This window comes from Carassius carassius, chromosome 5 (assembly GCF_963082965.1).
Source record: "Carassius carassius chromosome 5, fCarCar2.1, whole genome shotgun sequence".
Lineage (NCBI taxonomy): Eukaryota > Metazoa > Chordata > Actinopteri > Cypriniformes > Cyprinidae > Carassius > Carassius carassius.
In genome coordinates, this window is record NC_081759.1 from 20,028,421 (window position 1) to 20,042,750 (window position 14,330).

The following is a 14,330-nucleotide window of genomic DNA, read 5'->3' on the forward strand; positions in this document are numbered from 1 at the left end:
GCGCACATAACACATGGCCACAGCCAATAATTCACATTTCACCATTCTTCAAAATAAGCAAAGCAGCACACTTGCCATCTGGCCACCATAAGTATTTGTTTTAAAAGAAAGAAAATGGTCTTTATACCATTAAGTGCAAGTGGTGAGTATTTAAAAAAGTAAATTCCCAACGTCTTTAAAGTAATCAGGAAAAAAAATCCTTCTAGAATAACATTTTACTGTAAAATAACTGGATCATTTTACTAGCTGACAGACAAATTACTTGGCCTTTTTGGGGGAGTTGCACCACATGGACATTTACAGCTTGAACTAAATGCCTTGTCATAAAAAGGTCAAATTATCTGATATTTTAAGAGACTTACTGATTTCTCTGTTGAAAAAAAACAGCAGATGCTGGTTAGGTATGTTTTGAAGCATGGCAGCTGGTTTGAGCTGGTCATGAGTTGGTTTAAGTTGGTCATGTGCTGGTCCTAAACTGGTCCTAAGCGACTAGCTCCTGCCCAGGACCAGCTCAGGAAAAGCTTAAACCAGCTCAGTACCAACTAAGGACCTGCTCAAACCAGCTGCCATGCTTCAAAACATACCTAACCAGCAAATGCTGTTTTTTCAACAGGGTTGAATCACAGTCGTGGGGTCCTCTAAATGATAACATTGTCATGTTTTTTTTTTGCATATTTCTCCATGTTGCTTGGACTACATGACTTAAAAAAAAGAAAAGAACATCCTACCGGTGGTCCTGGTTCTCCTTTCTGTCCTGGTGGCCCAGCCAAGTGGGAGTACTGGGTTGGTTCAAGGTCAAAGGTTTGGAAACCATCCGTTGCTGCAGGGGTGACGGGCTCAAAAGAGCTGGGTTTGAAGGTCTCCTTTGGTAATGGTCTCTGTGATGCTAATGTTGTCATCTCCAACACTCTGGATGTGCTAGACGGTTTAGGGTTTGTTGTGGCAGGGGTCTGGATATCCAGTTTGTTCTTCTGTTGGCCTGCTGGTGTGGAGGTGACAGCCATCCCATTCTCTTTTAGTATCTGGGGCTTTACAGTTGCATTCATGAGGTTCTTCCCGGGACTGCTTTGTTGAGTTGGCTTTGAAGATATTTGTGATGTCCTACTCCCAAAGGAGGCCAAGGCAGTTTGTGATGTGGCCTGCAGGGGAAGCTGTAGTTTGGGCTGGGCTATCATCGGTGGCACTGTGCTTTGTACAGACTGAGATGTAATTAGATCCGAGGTGTTTAGGACATGTGAGATTTCATGATTCATGCGTACGTTGTCTTGTTTTAATGAAAGATGTTTTTTGTTTACCTCAGTTACAACATTTGGGGTCTGAACGGTAACAGATATATTGGGATCCAGGGATAATAGCGGTAAAAGAGGAGGGAGGTTTGGCCGATAAATGTCAGCTTCCCTGCACTGTTTTTTAATGTACTTACAATAATTGTGAGCTGCCTTAGCAGAGGGATGAAAATCAAACTGACAGATGGCTCCTTCAAACTGCACTGAGTTCTGGCTCGTTTTTCCCAATCGAAAAGAGCCCTCTGGATCCAGCGTTTCCTCATTTTTAAAATGCAAATTTGCATGTACACTTGTCTTCCCACAAGAAGTATGTAACGTAACCCTTTGGGCCTGGATTTCCAAAGCCAGGGTGTGCCACTGACCATTGTGAACATCATAATCAAAATGTACAGTGTTCTTTTGGCCAAAGTAAACTAAGATTTGCCCAGGGATGAACTGCACCCCTAGCTGCAGTCTTTTCCTCTTTGTCACAATGGTGAAGAGGAAAGCATTGTTTATGCGATGCGAACATACACTGAGGATGAGAGAGAACGCCGAGCCCAGAGATGCCGGGATGACGGAGCTCACTGGGACGTCAATTCGCGCCCTCTGGGTTAGGATGACTCCTGATTTGAAGGGGATAACACCTAGAGGTGTGGAGCGTGTCCCAGACGGTCGTTTCCCAAACAATCCCAGTCTTTGCAGCACATCCACATCTACAAAAAGGAAAACCACAAATAATTACCAAAGTAATCACTACATGTACATGGATTTAGGATTTAGGAGCAAAATGGATTTCATTGCAGCCGACTGAAGACTTGCAGCTGCTGCTCACACACTGAGAGACTGAGCTCATTACAGAAACAGATCATTAACAAAAGCATATGTAGAACATATGCGCCAAAGTTAATGTTTCATCTTGGGTAATGCTTCAGTTTTCCATTAAATACTCTGCTAATACTGTTACACTTAGAAATATAATACTTACTGTGTAAGCTTATGTTAGTTTTATAGATTGATCACCTCTACTACGAATTCATTAGATCGTTAGAGGTCTCCAAAAAATTAGGTCAAGTGAAGTGAGTGGGAGTATGCATCTCAAACATCCCTGTAAAATTTACCAAACCACCAGCATGTTAATCTTTATTGATTAAAGTGTTCCAAATGTGGATTTGGGTATAAATCTGTAAAAAATATATTCTTCTTAATCTGCATTTGTATCTTGTTTACCAGTAAAATGATCTAAACATTCTTAAAACAAGATAAACTTACTTTCTAAGCAAAGCTGTTTTACGATAATAAGCCCCTTTTCTTGCTATAGTTATTTTTACTGGCAACATTTTAAGCATAACTTACTTTGTATTATTAATGGTAAAACATTGGGGTTAAGAAAAATTAACTTCTCTGGAGTCAGTTTTACTAACTGATATTTTCACTGGAAATCAATATTTTCACTTTCAAATCATAACACTGATTATGAAAAATTCCAATGGTATGACCAATATCAATAGCACCCAAATTGATTCCTTTTATTACAAGTAAATGCAACAAAATACAATGCGTAAGGCGGCAGAAGAAACATTCAATGCCTGTCTTCGGACTGCCACTTCTAAACAATCAGTAATGAGTTTAGAATAAAAACAAATGAGAGAATGCATCACAAAACCAAATCTAACCCAAACACATATCAACTAAACCAAATCCAGCTTAACATTTGCAGTTATAAAATATACCAATGAGCACTAAATGAAAGGCACATGTAAATGGAATAACATGCACAGACTTTCTTCTCTCTAAGCCTTGTATCATTTAACAGATGATGATCAGCAGATTGGATGGGATTGTTGAAGGAAAGAACTATATCTGCAGTAGTATTATAAGCAAATCTAAACAGAGTTACAACATATTGGCCACTTCAATATTGAACTTGTCAGAATAATGCGACAGATCATCCCCTGACAAACAGCAGGAAAAAACAAGTGCTCTGAATTCAGAAAATTAATGATCTGAATAATTTCACATAAATCACATGAGATCCGGACACAAAACTCTAACAATAGCTCAACTCCAACGATGCACCTCAACAGAACATGTTGAACATCCATTGGTTCTACTCACAAATCACAGTAAGGGGTGTTGTCTGAAGGAGTCATAAACAGCATGAAGTAAAATTTTTTAAAGAAGGGTTCAATGATAAGCATGACCTGCTGACCCTGGCCAGTGTGAACGAGTTAAGGACCGCTTGACGCAATTGATACTTGCCCTATCAGGTCACAGCTGCATTGCCATTACATCTTACATTTGTTTTTATGCTTTGAAGACTTGTTTTGACCATTTCTATTACAAATTCTGAACATTTACAGCTTTTATTTTGTCACCAGGGTTTTCTAGATGGCTAAAATAGATTGTAAGCAATTTCTCTGAAATTGCCAGAATCAGGAAATATCATTCAGAAGAAACAACCTGATCTCATAAGAAGACATAATATTTGCACAAGAAATTGTACATTTACATAAGAAATTGTTGTTGGTTTGTACAAAAACATGAGACCAAAATCCTAAACCTAACCATAAAATCCAACCCTTTACCAAAACTCTAGTCTTGCATAGACTGACAACTGAAGGTCTGGGAACCTTGGCCGCTTTGAATGGCCAATGACCAATGACCAAGAGGCCATATGACTGACAGGTAAAGCAACCAGTCATGTTTCGTATTGTGCCGCATCATGTTTGGGGCATGAAATTGACACACACATCTCTCAGAAAATCTGTAGAATGTAACCGATCATATGACGGTTATTTTGTGTGTCATATGCATCAGACTTTCATCAGACCTTTTTGTCTAGAACAAAAAGTTGTGATTAAACACATCACAAAGACTACAGCCAACTGCCAATTATCATGTACATTCTGCTCCTGTGTAAGTGTAAAAAACTATTTGTACCAGCAGGTGGCCGTAGACTATATTCATCTGCTGTGACATCACAATTTTGTCACGCCCACGTCACGCCCACCGATCAATGGCTGAACATCTGATGCATATGGCACACAAAAGTGGAAACACTTCCGGAGTTTCAAAGTTGTCATCGGATTAGTTGAATTATACAGGATTTCCTGGAGACATGTCTGCCTTGTCCTGGAAACAAAGATGAAATGAAACAAACTGTGATTGGTTGTTTGACATGTCGGTCAAACGGCCTCATGGGCGGGCCTTAGTCAATGAAAGTAGCCATGGATTCCAGAACTTCAGTCATCAGTCTGAAGATCTGGCTATGCCAGACGAGTCTAAGAGTGAAGTGGAACGCACCCTCTGCGGATATAGAATCTATAAACAATGAAGTGATTGCTTATAATTTTGAATATGAATTATGCTGATCGATTGCTCTTTACTTTCTTCATTCCAGTCCGACTTGGCGTGTCATGGCCTTTGCATTGCATTTATGGCTCATGTGAGTGGCTTAAAAAAAATTGGGCTGCAGAACTGGATGCCCATGAGCAAAGATGGCAGATTTCACAGTTGAGTCTTTTTGGCTCATTGAATCACCGCATTCAGTGGGAATGCTAACTCCTTGCATTCTCCATTTATATTAATCCTCTTTGGTCAAGACATACAATAAAAGTCAAAGGAAAGACCCTGTTACAGGACTTAAAGGGATAGTTTGTGCTAAGCCTTCGTCCTACATCATCCTCTGGAATGCCACTCTCTCATGTACATGCATACGACAGTTAGCGGAAGCTAGAGTATACAGTTTGCAAAGTTTTAAAAATATTATTCTTTTTTTTTACAAAACCCATCAATTTGTGAGGCACTTTTTTATGATGGATAGATGCACTTTATTGGACTATTGAATACCAGCAGCCATTCACTGCTATTATGAAGCTTGGAAAGACCAGGACATTTTTGTATATAACGCTGATTGTGTTATTCTGAAAAAAATATACACCTAGGGTGGCTTGAGGGTGAGAAAATCATGAGGTATTTTTTATTTTTGGGTGAACTATCCCTTTAATGCTCTGTAGATTTTAAAATGAGATGCATTAAAAATGGAGCTGTAAATGGAGTGCTTGAATCAGCATTAGTTCCAGAATCTAATCAGGCTAAAATCTACCAAAACTTCCTTTTGCCCATGAAATTGATGTCAAAATGAAATGTCAGTGGAAAGTAGAACATCATATACTGGAAATCAAATTTTACACTAAAGATAAGAGCAACGGCTAGATAAGAATTTCAGAAAACTCTCCAGATAAGATGATTTGATCATAAGTCATGCAGTGGATACCCAGAGAAATCTAACAGCAGAGGGAGAATGTGCTATATGGACTGTCTCACATATGGTAAAAACATCAAACATACACTAAAGAACAAAGGCATTTTTCATGACTTGTTTAAAACATGATGTCTGTTGCATTTCATTAATGTCTGACACAGAAGCACCATATGTTACATGGTGAATGTTAGACTGAATGTGACAGATAATATGAACCTCCCACCACATAAATTCTGTATAGAACAGGTGTGGGAATTCTAGACACCTTGAATGAGAATCAATGCGTTTAGACTACTTGATTGAAACAAAAAGCCAAAAAAGTGCACATCCTGGTTATGCATACTCAATGCCTCATAACCTCAATTTAAGTGACACGTTTACAATGCAGGAACAGACCACCAACATTATGTATGTTATAAATAAACACATGATCTATCCAGTATTAAAAACTCTAAACATCTACAGTTAGTAAACTCAATGACATCCAATCAGGCACAATGCCATTCAAATGAGGTTGGAATCAAATACAAAACATATAGAATTATGCAAACAATGGCTTCTGATTACTACAGTAAAATAAACCAACTCAGACCAGTTATATGTTGTTGATCAAAGGCTCCTCCATATGTCATCCGAATATTGTTAACTCTGGCAAATAAGGACCACACTGCTCTTAAAAATATAGTACCTGTAGCCTCTTTCACTTCTGACTCATGGAAAACTCCAATGGGTGGTAACATTAGAGGTGTATTTATCCAAGTCCTGTCAAGTGTCCTAAAATTTTATTCCAAGGCAGTGTGAGGTCTTTGGACTTCAATGAACCCATGTGTTCATGCAACGTACAGGGTTATGACACAGATGTCAAGACCAGGGTAAAACTGAACAGACATTTTGCATTTGCACATTTCACATACTGATCAGGCACTAAAATTCCTGAATGAAAAATGTGGCTTACCTGCAGACTGTGCTTGTGCAAACATCAGATAGCACGTACAGTAAAGAACCATGCAGAGAAAGACAGCTCTCCTGTGAAAAAAAGAGAAAATATTTACATATACAAAATTAACAGATCAAACATTTAGCTTGATTATGACTCTTGGCATCTTCGCGACTCAAGCAATAATATAAACAGAAAATACAAGTTAGTAGCATGAATTTGACACATGTAAAATATGACTGGAACTAAAGTGATTTATTTCCAGTTATTTTGATTTCATTTTTCTAAAGTTAATTTTCAGCCATTAACCACAGTTTTAAACCAATAAATAATTACCCTGACAATGCATTTGAAATAAAAATTGTTTTACAGAATACCACTCAAATGTTTGGGCTCGGTACATTTATGCTTTTAAAAGAAATTACTTATCCATATCAAGCCTTCATTTATTCGATCAAAAATACAGTAAATACAGTAATATTGTGAAATATTATTACAATTTAGACTAACCATTTTCTTTTTAAATACATTTTAAAATGTATAATTTGTTCCTGTGATGGCAAAGCTGAAATTTCAGCAGTCATTACAGTTTCGGTGTCAAATCAAAATCATTCTGATATGCTAATCTGGTGCTTAAAGGGTTAGTTCACCCAAAAATGAAAATTATGTCATTAATAACTCACCCTCATGTTGTTACAAACCCGTAAGACCATTTTTGGAACACAGTTTAAGATATTTTAGATTTAGTCCGAGGGCTTTCTGTCCCTCCATTGAAAATGTATGTACGGTATACTGTCCATGTCCAGAAAGGTAACAAAAACATCTTCAAAGTAGTCCATGTGACATCAGAGGGTCGGTTAGAATTTGTTGAGGCATCAGAAAATAAATTTTGGTCCAAAAATAAAAAAAATGACAACTTTATTTAGCATTGTCTTCTCTTCCGGGTCTGTTGTGAGCGGGTTCACAACACTAAAGTGGCGCTGCTGACGTATGGCGCTGCTGACGTGTTATCTTTGTAATTGGATGCACCCGAAAACATGTCAGCAGCGTGGTACGTCAACTGTCACAGCAGTCGCACTCACAACAGAACCTGAAGAGAAGACAATGCTGAATAAATTTTTTTTATTTTTGGACCAAAATGTATTTTCGATGCCTCAACAAATTCTAACTGACCCTGTGATGTCACATGAACTACTTTGAAGATGTTTTTCTTACCTTTCTGGACATTGACAGTATACCGTACATACATTTTCAATGGAGGGACAGAAAGCTCTCGGACTAAATCTAAAATATCTTAAACTGTGTTCCGAAGATGAACGGAGGTCTTACCGCTTTGGAACGGCACGAGGGCGAGTCATTAATGACATAATTTTCATTTTTGGGTGAACTAACCCTTTAACAAACATTTATTATTATCACTGTCAAAAACAGCTGTTCTGCTTTATTTTAATATTTTTGAGAAAACCATTATACATTTTTAGGGATTGTTAAATAACCTGAAACAGCATTTATTAGATAGCAATATTTTGAAACTTTATAAATCCACTGACTGTCACTTGTGATCAATTCAATGTTTCCATGCTGAATAAAATGATTAATTTATTAAAATAAATCTTACTGACCCAAAACATTTGGACAGTAGTTTATATCCTAAGAGTTTAATATATTTCAAACATTTCCCACAAGAAGCTCAGACTTTAGAGAGTCATTTCAAACCCAAGAATGGTAAAACCAAAGAATCAAAAAGCCTTTGCCACTTTTTTCTTTCATCTACCAAAAGAAAACAAAGTATTGGGATCACATTGTTCCATTCTACACTAAAGCATCACCACATCCATCTAAATTACCAGTCTAGTCAGTGTCCAAAAGCAGCGCTCCAACTGCCTGTAGGCCCAGTAACACTTGGCAGCAGAAGAAGCCTTTACTGTAAAGCCCTAACAGCTGTTTCTGCTCAGTAGGCAGTCAAAGCTTATCATCTGCCTGGATGCCAAAAATTTGTGATGCTCCATATAGAAAGTGAGTGTTTCCTCTCAATATGCCAAGGCTGTGAAATTCAGAGAGTTTCATTCTAAGAGCTCTGAAATCAATTGAATCAATTAATACAACAAAAGGAGTGAAGTGATGTATGATCAAAGCTAAAACCATTAAGTAAAGCCCCTCAAAATATTTAGATTAGTGTTGAACAAATATGTACAGATTTTTCTATTATTCAAGGCATAGTTCACCTAAAAATGAAAATTCTGTCATCATTTCTATACTTCTTTTCTTTCTTCTGTTAAACCCAAAAGAAGATATTTTTAAGAATGTTGATAGCCAAACAGTTAATTCTGTATTATGGAGAGGGGAATAAATAATAATAATAATAATAATTGAGCACTAAGTGGTCCTGCAATGTCATTACAATTCTAATGGATACCCCAAAAAACAGCTTGAGGAGTGCAGTTTTCTTTCCTGTGTTGATGTATTTCTTATTGAAACAGGAAGCTGAGGTTAACATGGGCATATTGAATGAATACCCAATATCCTTTAGTTTACAGATGACAAACATGATTTTCTACTTGCCATTGCTAGCCAGAAGTGGTATTGAGGGAGGAGACATTATCATATTAAAAGGATTTGATAAGAGGACTGAACTTGCATAATGCATTTAGCTGCTAAAAGTTCATTTTGATAACATTTAGCATTCATAGGGTCTTAAAGCTAAAACACATGGACTAAAAGCCAAAATAGCTCCATGGGGTTCTAATACTGCAGTAATTATTTATAATGAGAGTTGATCAATGATGATAAGCGAAGGTCATACTACATGACAATCTAAGCCTCTCCTCCATCATTCTGATGTTCAGTTATATATTCTTTTTCTGCCCCCATGTGCTGACAGGGTGGATGTGGGAATGCCATTAGTGACCAGATATTGTACTGTGCAGTTTTACTTTAGTCAGCATTTTCAGTCATAGCCACAAGAACTGTACGCTTGCCATGCTCCCCCCCTCCCACTCATAACCACTTTCATACAGTTCCACCACGGACCGTGATACATTTCAGAGAGTGCAAGAGAAAGCGAGAGAGGACTAATCTAAAGATTTCACCCCATCACCCCTAACAAAGTTTACTACAACGGAAATTGTATCCAAATGCAGTCAAGATTTGTAACAGCTGATTTCTCTATGCCAATTACACATATGAGAAAAGTTGGAAAAAGACCAAACATGTATTTTAAGAAAAGCTTAAGCCTATATGGTAAAACAGCATATATAGCATATAGATGCAGAATTACTTCTATATCGCAATGTCCTTTAATTTCCACTGAAGGACTTCATTCATACATGTAAAATATTAATGAAACTATTCCACAAATAGTCATTGAAAAGAAGACTTAATGTGTTACACAACTTTCATTTTTAGTAATTTGATTTTGTTTTTAAGATGTTTTCTATATTTTTATTATAAAAATTAGAAAATAAACAGCTGAGCAGGGCTGGTCATTCAATCATTCCAGAGAGAGGCTAATGAAATATGAAAATCCTATTCTATTCTAAAAATCAACCTAAATCATTACAAAGCATAATAAGCAATTAATTGATTCATCAGTAAAAAAAAAGTTCATGCAAAGCAAATAAGGAACTTACAATTTTCTCCAGCAAAATATATAATTCTGGAGGAAGACTTCAACAAATTTAAACAAGTTTTCTGTGTTCCATTCATTCATCAAGTTTCCTCAAACTCCAGAATGGATATCATAAAGGACCTCCCTTCGTGAATTCTATCTGTTGTCATACTCACCCCCCGACTCCAGCTGCTTTGACTCCGGAGTTCGGGGCATTGTCCGGCTCCATCGCGCTTACTTCATTCTTCCTCGGGAGTGTTTGCTGCTGCAGTCAAGACATGACAGAGTCGCTGAATTACATCCATATCACAATGTCCTTTAATAACCGCTGAAGGTCTTCATGCAACACGGTAGTAACAATACTACATGCCGTGGTCTTTCCCAAGTGTCAAATGTAGTACTACTTTCCAAAGAAAGGAACCTGCGAGGCGCGATGCAGACTTCTCCATCTGACAGCAATTGATCCGATGATGCTGAAAACTGGAAAGTTAAGTCCAAAGCGTCACAGACATGGTTTGCTTAAGTGAAGTACAAGCGCTTAGTCAAATCGCTGTTTAAATCTGAAGTACTTAGTAGGCATGCTGTAGGTTTGGGACACTGGAAGCATAATTCCCTCTGTCGCCCTCAGCTGTCTTCTGAGAAAGAAACAATTCGCTCTGAAAACTAGAAGGGATTCAGTGGAAGGAGTGTCTTTCCAAAAGTAACCCGCTTATTTTCGACTTCGTCAAAAAAAAAAAGAAAAAAAAAAAAAAAAAAAAAGACCAGAACAGAAAAGACCGTAACACAAGACTATTTAAATGCAAAGCTGGTAATTTATCACAGATGTGGATCTTTCTCCAACTTGCTTTTCATGGTGATTTGGTCATTTGCTTTTGTGAAATTCTGAAAGGGTTGTTTAGATTTCAACAAGAAGGTATAGGCCCCTATCTTTTTTTTTACATCTTAAAAGGCAATTGCAAAGTCCTTTAATTCAGTGCACAAAATAAGGAAGTTCACAGTCAAAGCAGGACAGCATGTTACAAAGATGTGTATATATATATATATATATATATATATATATATATATATGTCACAAGGTGACGATCTTTAGGGGCGGAACCAAAATTCGGGAAGTTTGGTTCCGCCCGGAAGTGTTTCCGCCCGGACCGGAAAAACAGAACACCGGAACTTCCGGTAGCGCCGTAAGAAGGAAAATCAGGGAATTCGATGCACCTGTGCCTAGTTAGGGACAGCGGTTGGTGATTGGAGGATACGCTGGACAAGGCAGTACTTAAGGCCAAGTTATTTCACAGTCTGGGAAGCTCTCTTTGGTGTGTGTGAAGCACTGGGTTGTGCCCGTCTTGGTACGCTGCTGGTAGCTGTCTAACTCTCTCTCTCCCTCAGGCTGGAATTGTATGATTGTGAAGACATCGCGAACCTTAAAGGTTGAGAAGTGAACAGATTATACGGCGAACTGAGACGACGTGAAAAAGGGGATTGGAAGTGGCATTGATGTGAGTACTAAGAGCCAGTCGAAAGTGCCCTGTATATTGACCTGGCGTTGTGTAGATCTCTCCAGGAGGAGGAGGGTGGCCCTACCCCTAATATAGTGTGGTGGGAGAGCCGAAGGAATACTTATTGAAGTAGTCGCAACGACGACATCACTAGCTAGGCCGCATATTCCATCGCCAGATCCGAACCAAGCGAAGTGAAGGAAGACGGGTGTCCTTTCCGTACACTGAGTGTGGTGGGTGAGTCTTCGTGCTGTGAAAACCTATAATTTTGACGTGGTGTTGTATATTGCTGTGGGCTGCTGTGTATTGCCGTGTGTCCTGTCAGATAAACCCCCGCCTTCACGCACTTCGGCGTGGGAGGACAAGGAGATTGCTGGCCCTAGCCTAGTTCAGTACAGTATATGTTGTGAGCGTGCTTCAGATCTCCGGAGATAGCACGGTACGCTGTGTCCAGCCCAGAGGTGAGAGCCATTCAAAGCAAACTAACTGTGCTATTGTGCCCAAGTTGATACCTGTGGAGAGAAAAGGAGAGAGAGAGTGAATAACACGAGGAGGAATAGAGCGAACCCTGTACTTACAGTACGCTGTGTCCAGCCCAGAGGTGAGAGCCATTCAAAGCAAACTAACTGTGCTATTGTGCCCAAGTTGATACCTGTGGAGAGAAAAGGAGAGAGAGAGTGAATAACACGAGGAGGAATAGAGCGAACCCTGTACTTACAGTACGCTGTGTCCAGCCCAGAGGTGAGAGCCATTCAAAGCAAACTAACTGTGCTATTGTGCCCAAGTTGATACCTGTGGAGAGAAAAGGAGAGAGAGAGTGAATAACACGAGGAGGAATAGAGCGAACCCTGTACTTACAGTACGCTGTGTCCAGCCCCGAGGTGAGAGCCATTCAAAGCAAACTAACTGTGCTATTGTGCCCAAGTTGATACCTGTGGAGAGAAAAGGAGAGAGAGAGTGAATAACACGAGGAGGAATAGAGCGAACCCTGTACTTACAGTACGCTGTGTCCAGCCCAGAGGTGAGAGCCATTCAAAGCAAACTAACTGTGCTATTGTGCCCAAGTTGATACCTGTGGAGAGAAAAGGAGAGAGAGTGGGTAACACGAGGAGAGACTGAGGAAACCTGTACTTACGCCGCTGCCTGTGGAGAAAGAGAAAGCGAGTGAGCACCCAAGGAACGAACTGTGTGAACCAGTACTTACTGTGAGCTGTAATCAGCGAAGAGGTGAGAGCAAAACCAAGCTGAACTAACTGTGCCTGTGTGTCCCAGCCGCTGCCTGTGGAGAAAGAGAAAGCGAGTGAGCACCCAAGGAACGAACTGTGTGAACCAGTACTTACTGTGAGCTGTAATCAGCGAAGAGGTGAGAGCAAAACCAAGCTGAACTAACTGTGCCTGTGTGTCCCAGCCGTTGCCTGTGGAGAAAGAGAAAGAGCGTGAGCACCCAAGGAACGAACTGGGTGAATCAGTACTTACTGCGAGCTGTAATCAGCGAAGAGCCGTTGCCTGTGGAGGAAGAGAAAGAGAGTGGGCACCTCGAGAACGAACTGTGTGAACCAGTACTTACCGTGAGCTGTATTCAGCGAAGAGGAGGAAGAAGGAGGGCGCTACGGATACCTAAGACTCAGGCCGGGGCCCGAGCCCCACGCCCCGGATCCCCGTGGCCCCCTTGCTCCCTGACCTCTTCCCGGCCATAGCCCATCTGGAGGGCCGAGTCAGAGTTTAGTTTTAATTGCCCTTTCCCTATTCCCCAACCTATTTTTAAATATTTAAATAAAGATTGTTTTATCACTTACTTGTTCTCGTGTTGTTTGGCCATTGGGTCGGGTTTGGGGACCTCCTCGAGGTGGAAGTTGAGAAGGGGTGTGGCTTAGTTAAAGCATAGCCAGCCCCTGGGTGTGACAGATTTGGCGTAGTCGGCAGGGTTTCCACCTCGAGTTGAGTAACCAAGGTCGTCCAATGACCGACAACGCGGGGCTTTCAGCCCAACCCCGTGCCATGCCCGTTTTTATGGGGAGCCCCTGGATTCAAAAATATGGGGGGACAGAATCCGAGGTACGATTGTCTGAATGGAAGGCTCAACTAGAGTACTTGGCCGACCTACAGGGCCTTAGTGCAGCCCAGCGGCTTCAATTTGTGTTAAACTCCCTGGATGGAGAAGCGCGGCGAGAGGTGCATGCCGCCCCCGAAGCCGTTAGAGCCAACGCCCAAACCGTGTTCCAGTTCCTCACTGAACAGTATGGTGACCACACCCCCGTAGCTGTCCTTCGCTCCCAGTTCTTCAATTGTAAGCAGGGCCCCCGCCAACCGATTAGAGCTTTCGCCCTGAGGTTGCGAGAGCAATTCGCCCGACTACAGACCCGTCGGGACCACGGGTTGGGAGATGGAGAGACTCTATTGCGGGACCAGTTTCTTCTGGGGTTGAAGGAGGGTCCGGTGAGACAGAGCCTACGTATCCAGTTTCGAAGGGACCCGGGTCTTACGTTCGAAGATCTGAAGAAAGAGGCACTGGCCCTGGAAGGTGATGAGACTGAGGTGAGTGGTTCCCCAGTGTGTGCGGTTGTCAGTGAAGTAGCACCAGCACAACCCGGAGGCCCTGACTGGAAGCAAGCACTGAAGGCTGAACTTTTGAAAGATGTCCGCGATCAGATGTCTGAACTGTCTAAAGCCCTCGTAGGAGAATTGCGCCAAGGACGGGCGCGGGAGGAACCACGGCCGGCGCCCCGAGACCGAGTGTACTCAGAGGGAGGCCGAGAGCCGT

At 40.7% G+C, this 14,330-nt stretch overlaps 1 protein-coding gene across 2 annotated transcripts in view; it reads right to left on the reverse strand.

Annotated features, from left to right (window-relative positions):
• Positions 1 to 10,723, reverse strand: part of LOC132140948 (collagen alpha-1(XXVII) chain B-like) — a 100,580-nt gene extending 89,857 nt beyond the window's left edge. Inside the window, exons 1-3 of one of the 2 annotated variants that reach the window (XM_059550044.1) lie at positions 10,253 to 10,721; positions 6,488 to 6,558; positions 729 to 1,981 (exon numbers count right to left, since the gene is read on the reverse strand). In XM_059550044.1, the coding sequence (XP_059406027.1) occupies positions 729 to 1,981; positions 6,488 to 6,558; positions 10,253 to 10,305 (1,377 nt within the window). In that variant the 5' untranslated portion in view covers positions 10,306 to 10,721. Of the gene's footprint in view, positions 1 to 728; positions 1,982 to 6,487; positions 6,559 to 10,252 lie in introns of both variants that reach the window. The other variant, XM_059550045.1, reaches the window with a different exon arrangement.
• Between the last annotated feature and the right edge of the window lie 3,607 nt (positions 10,724 to 14,330).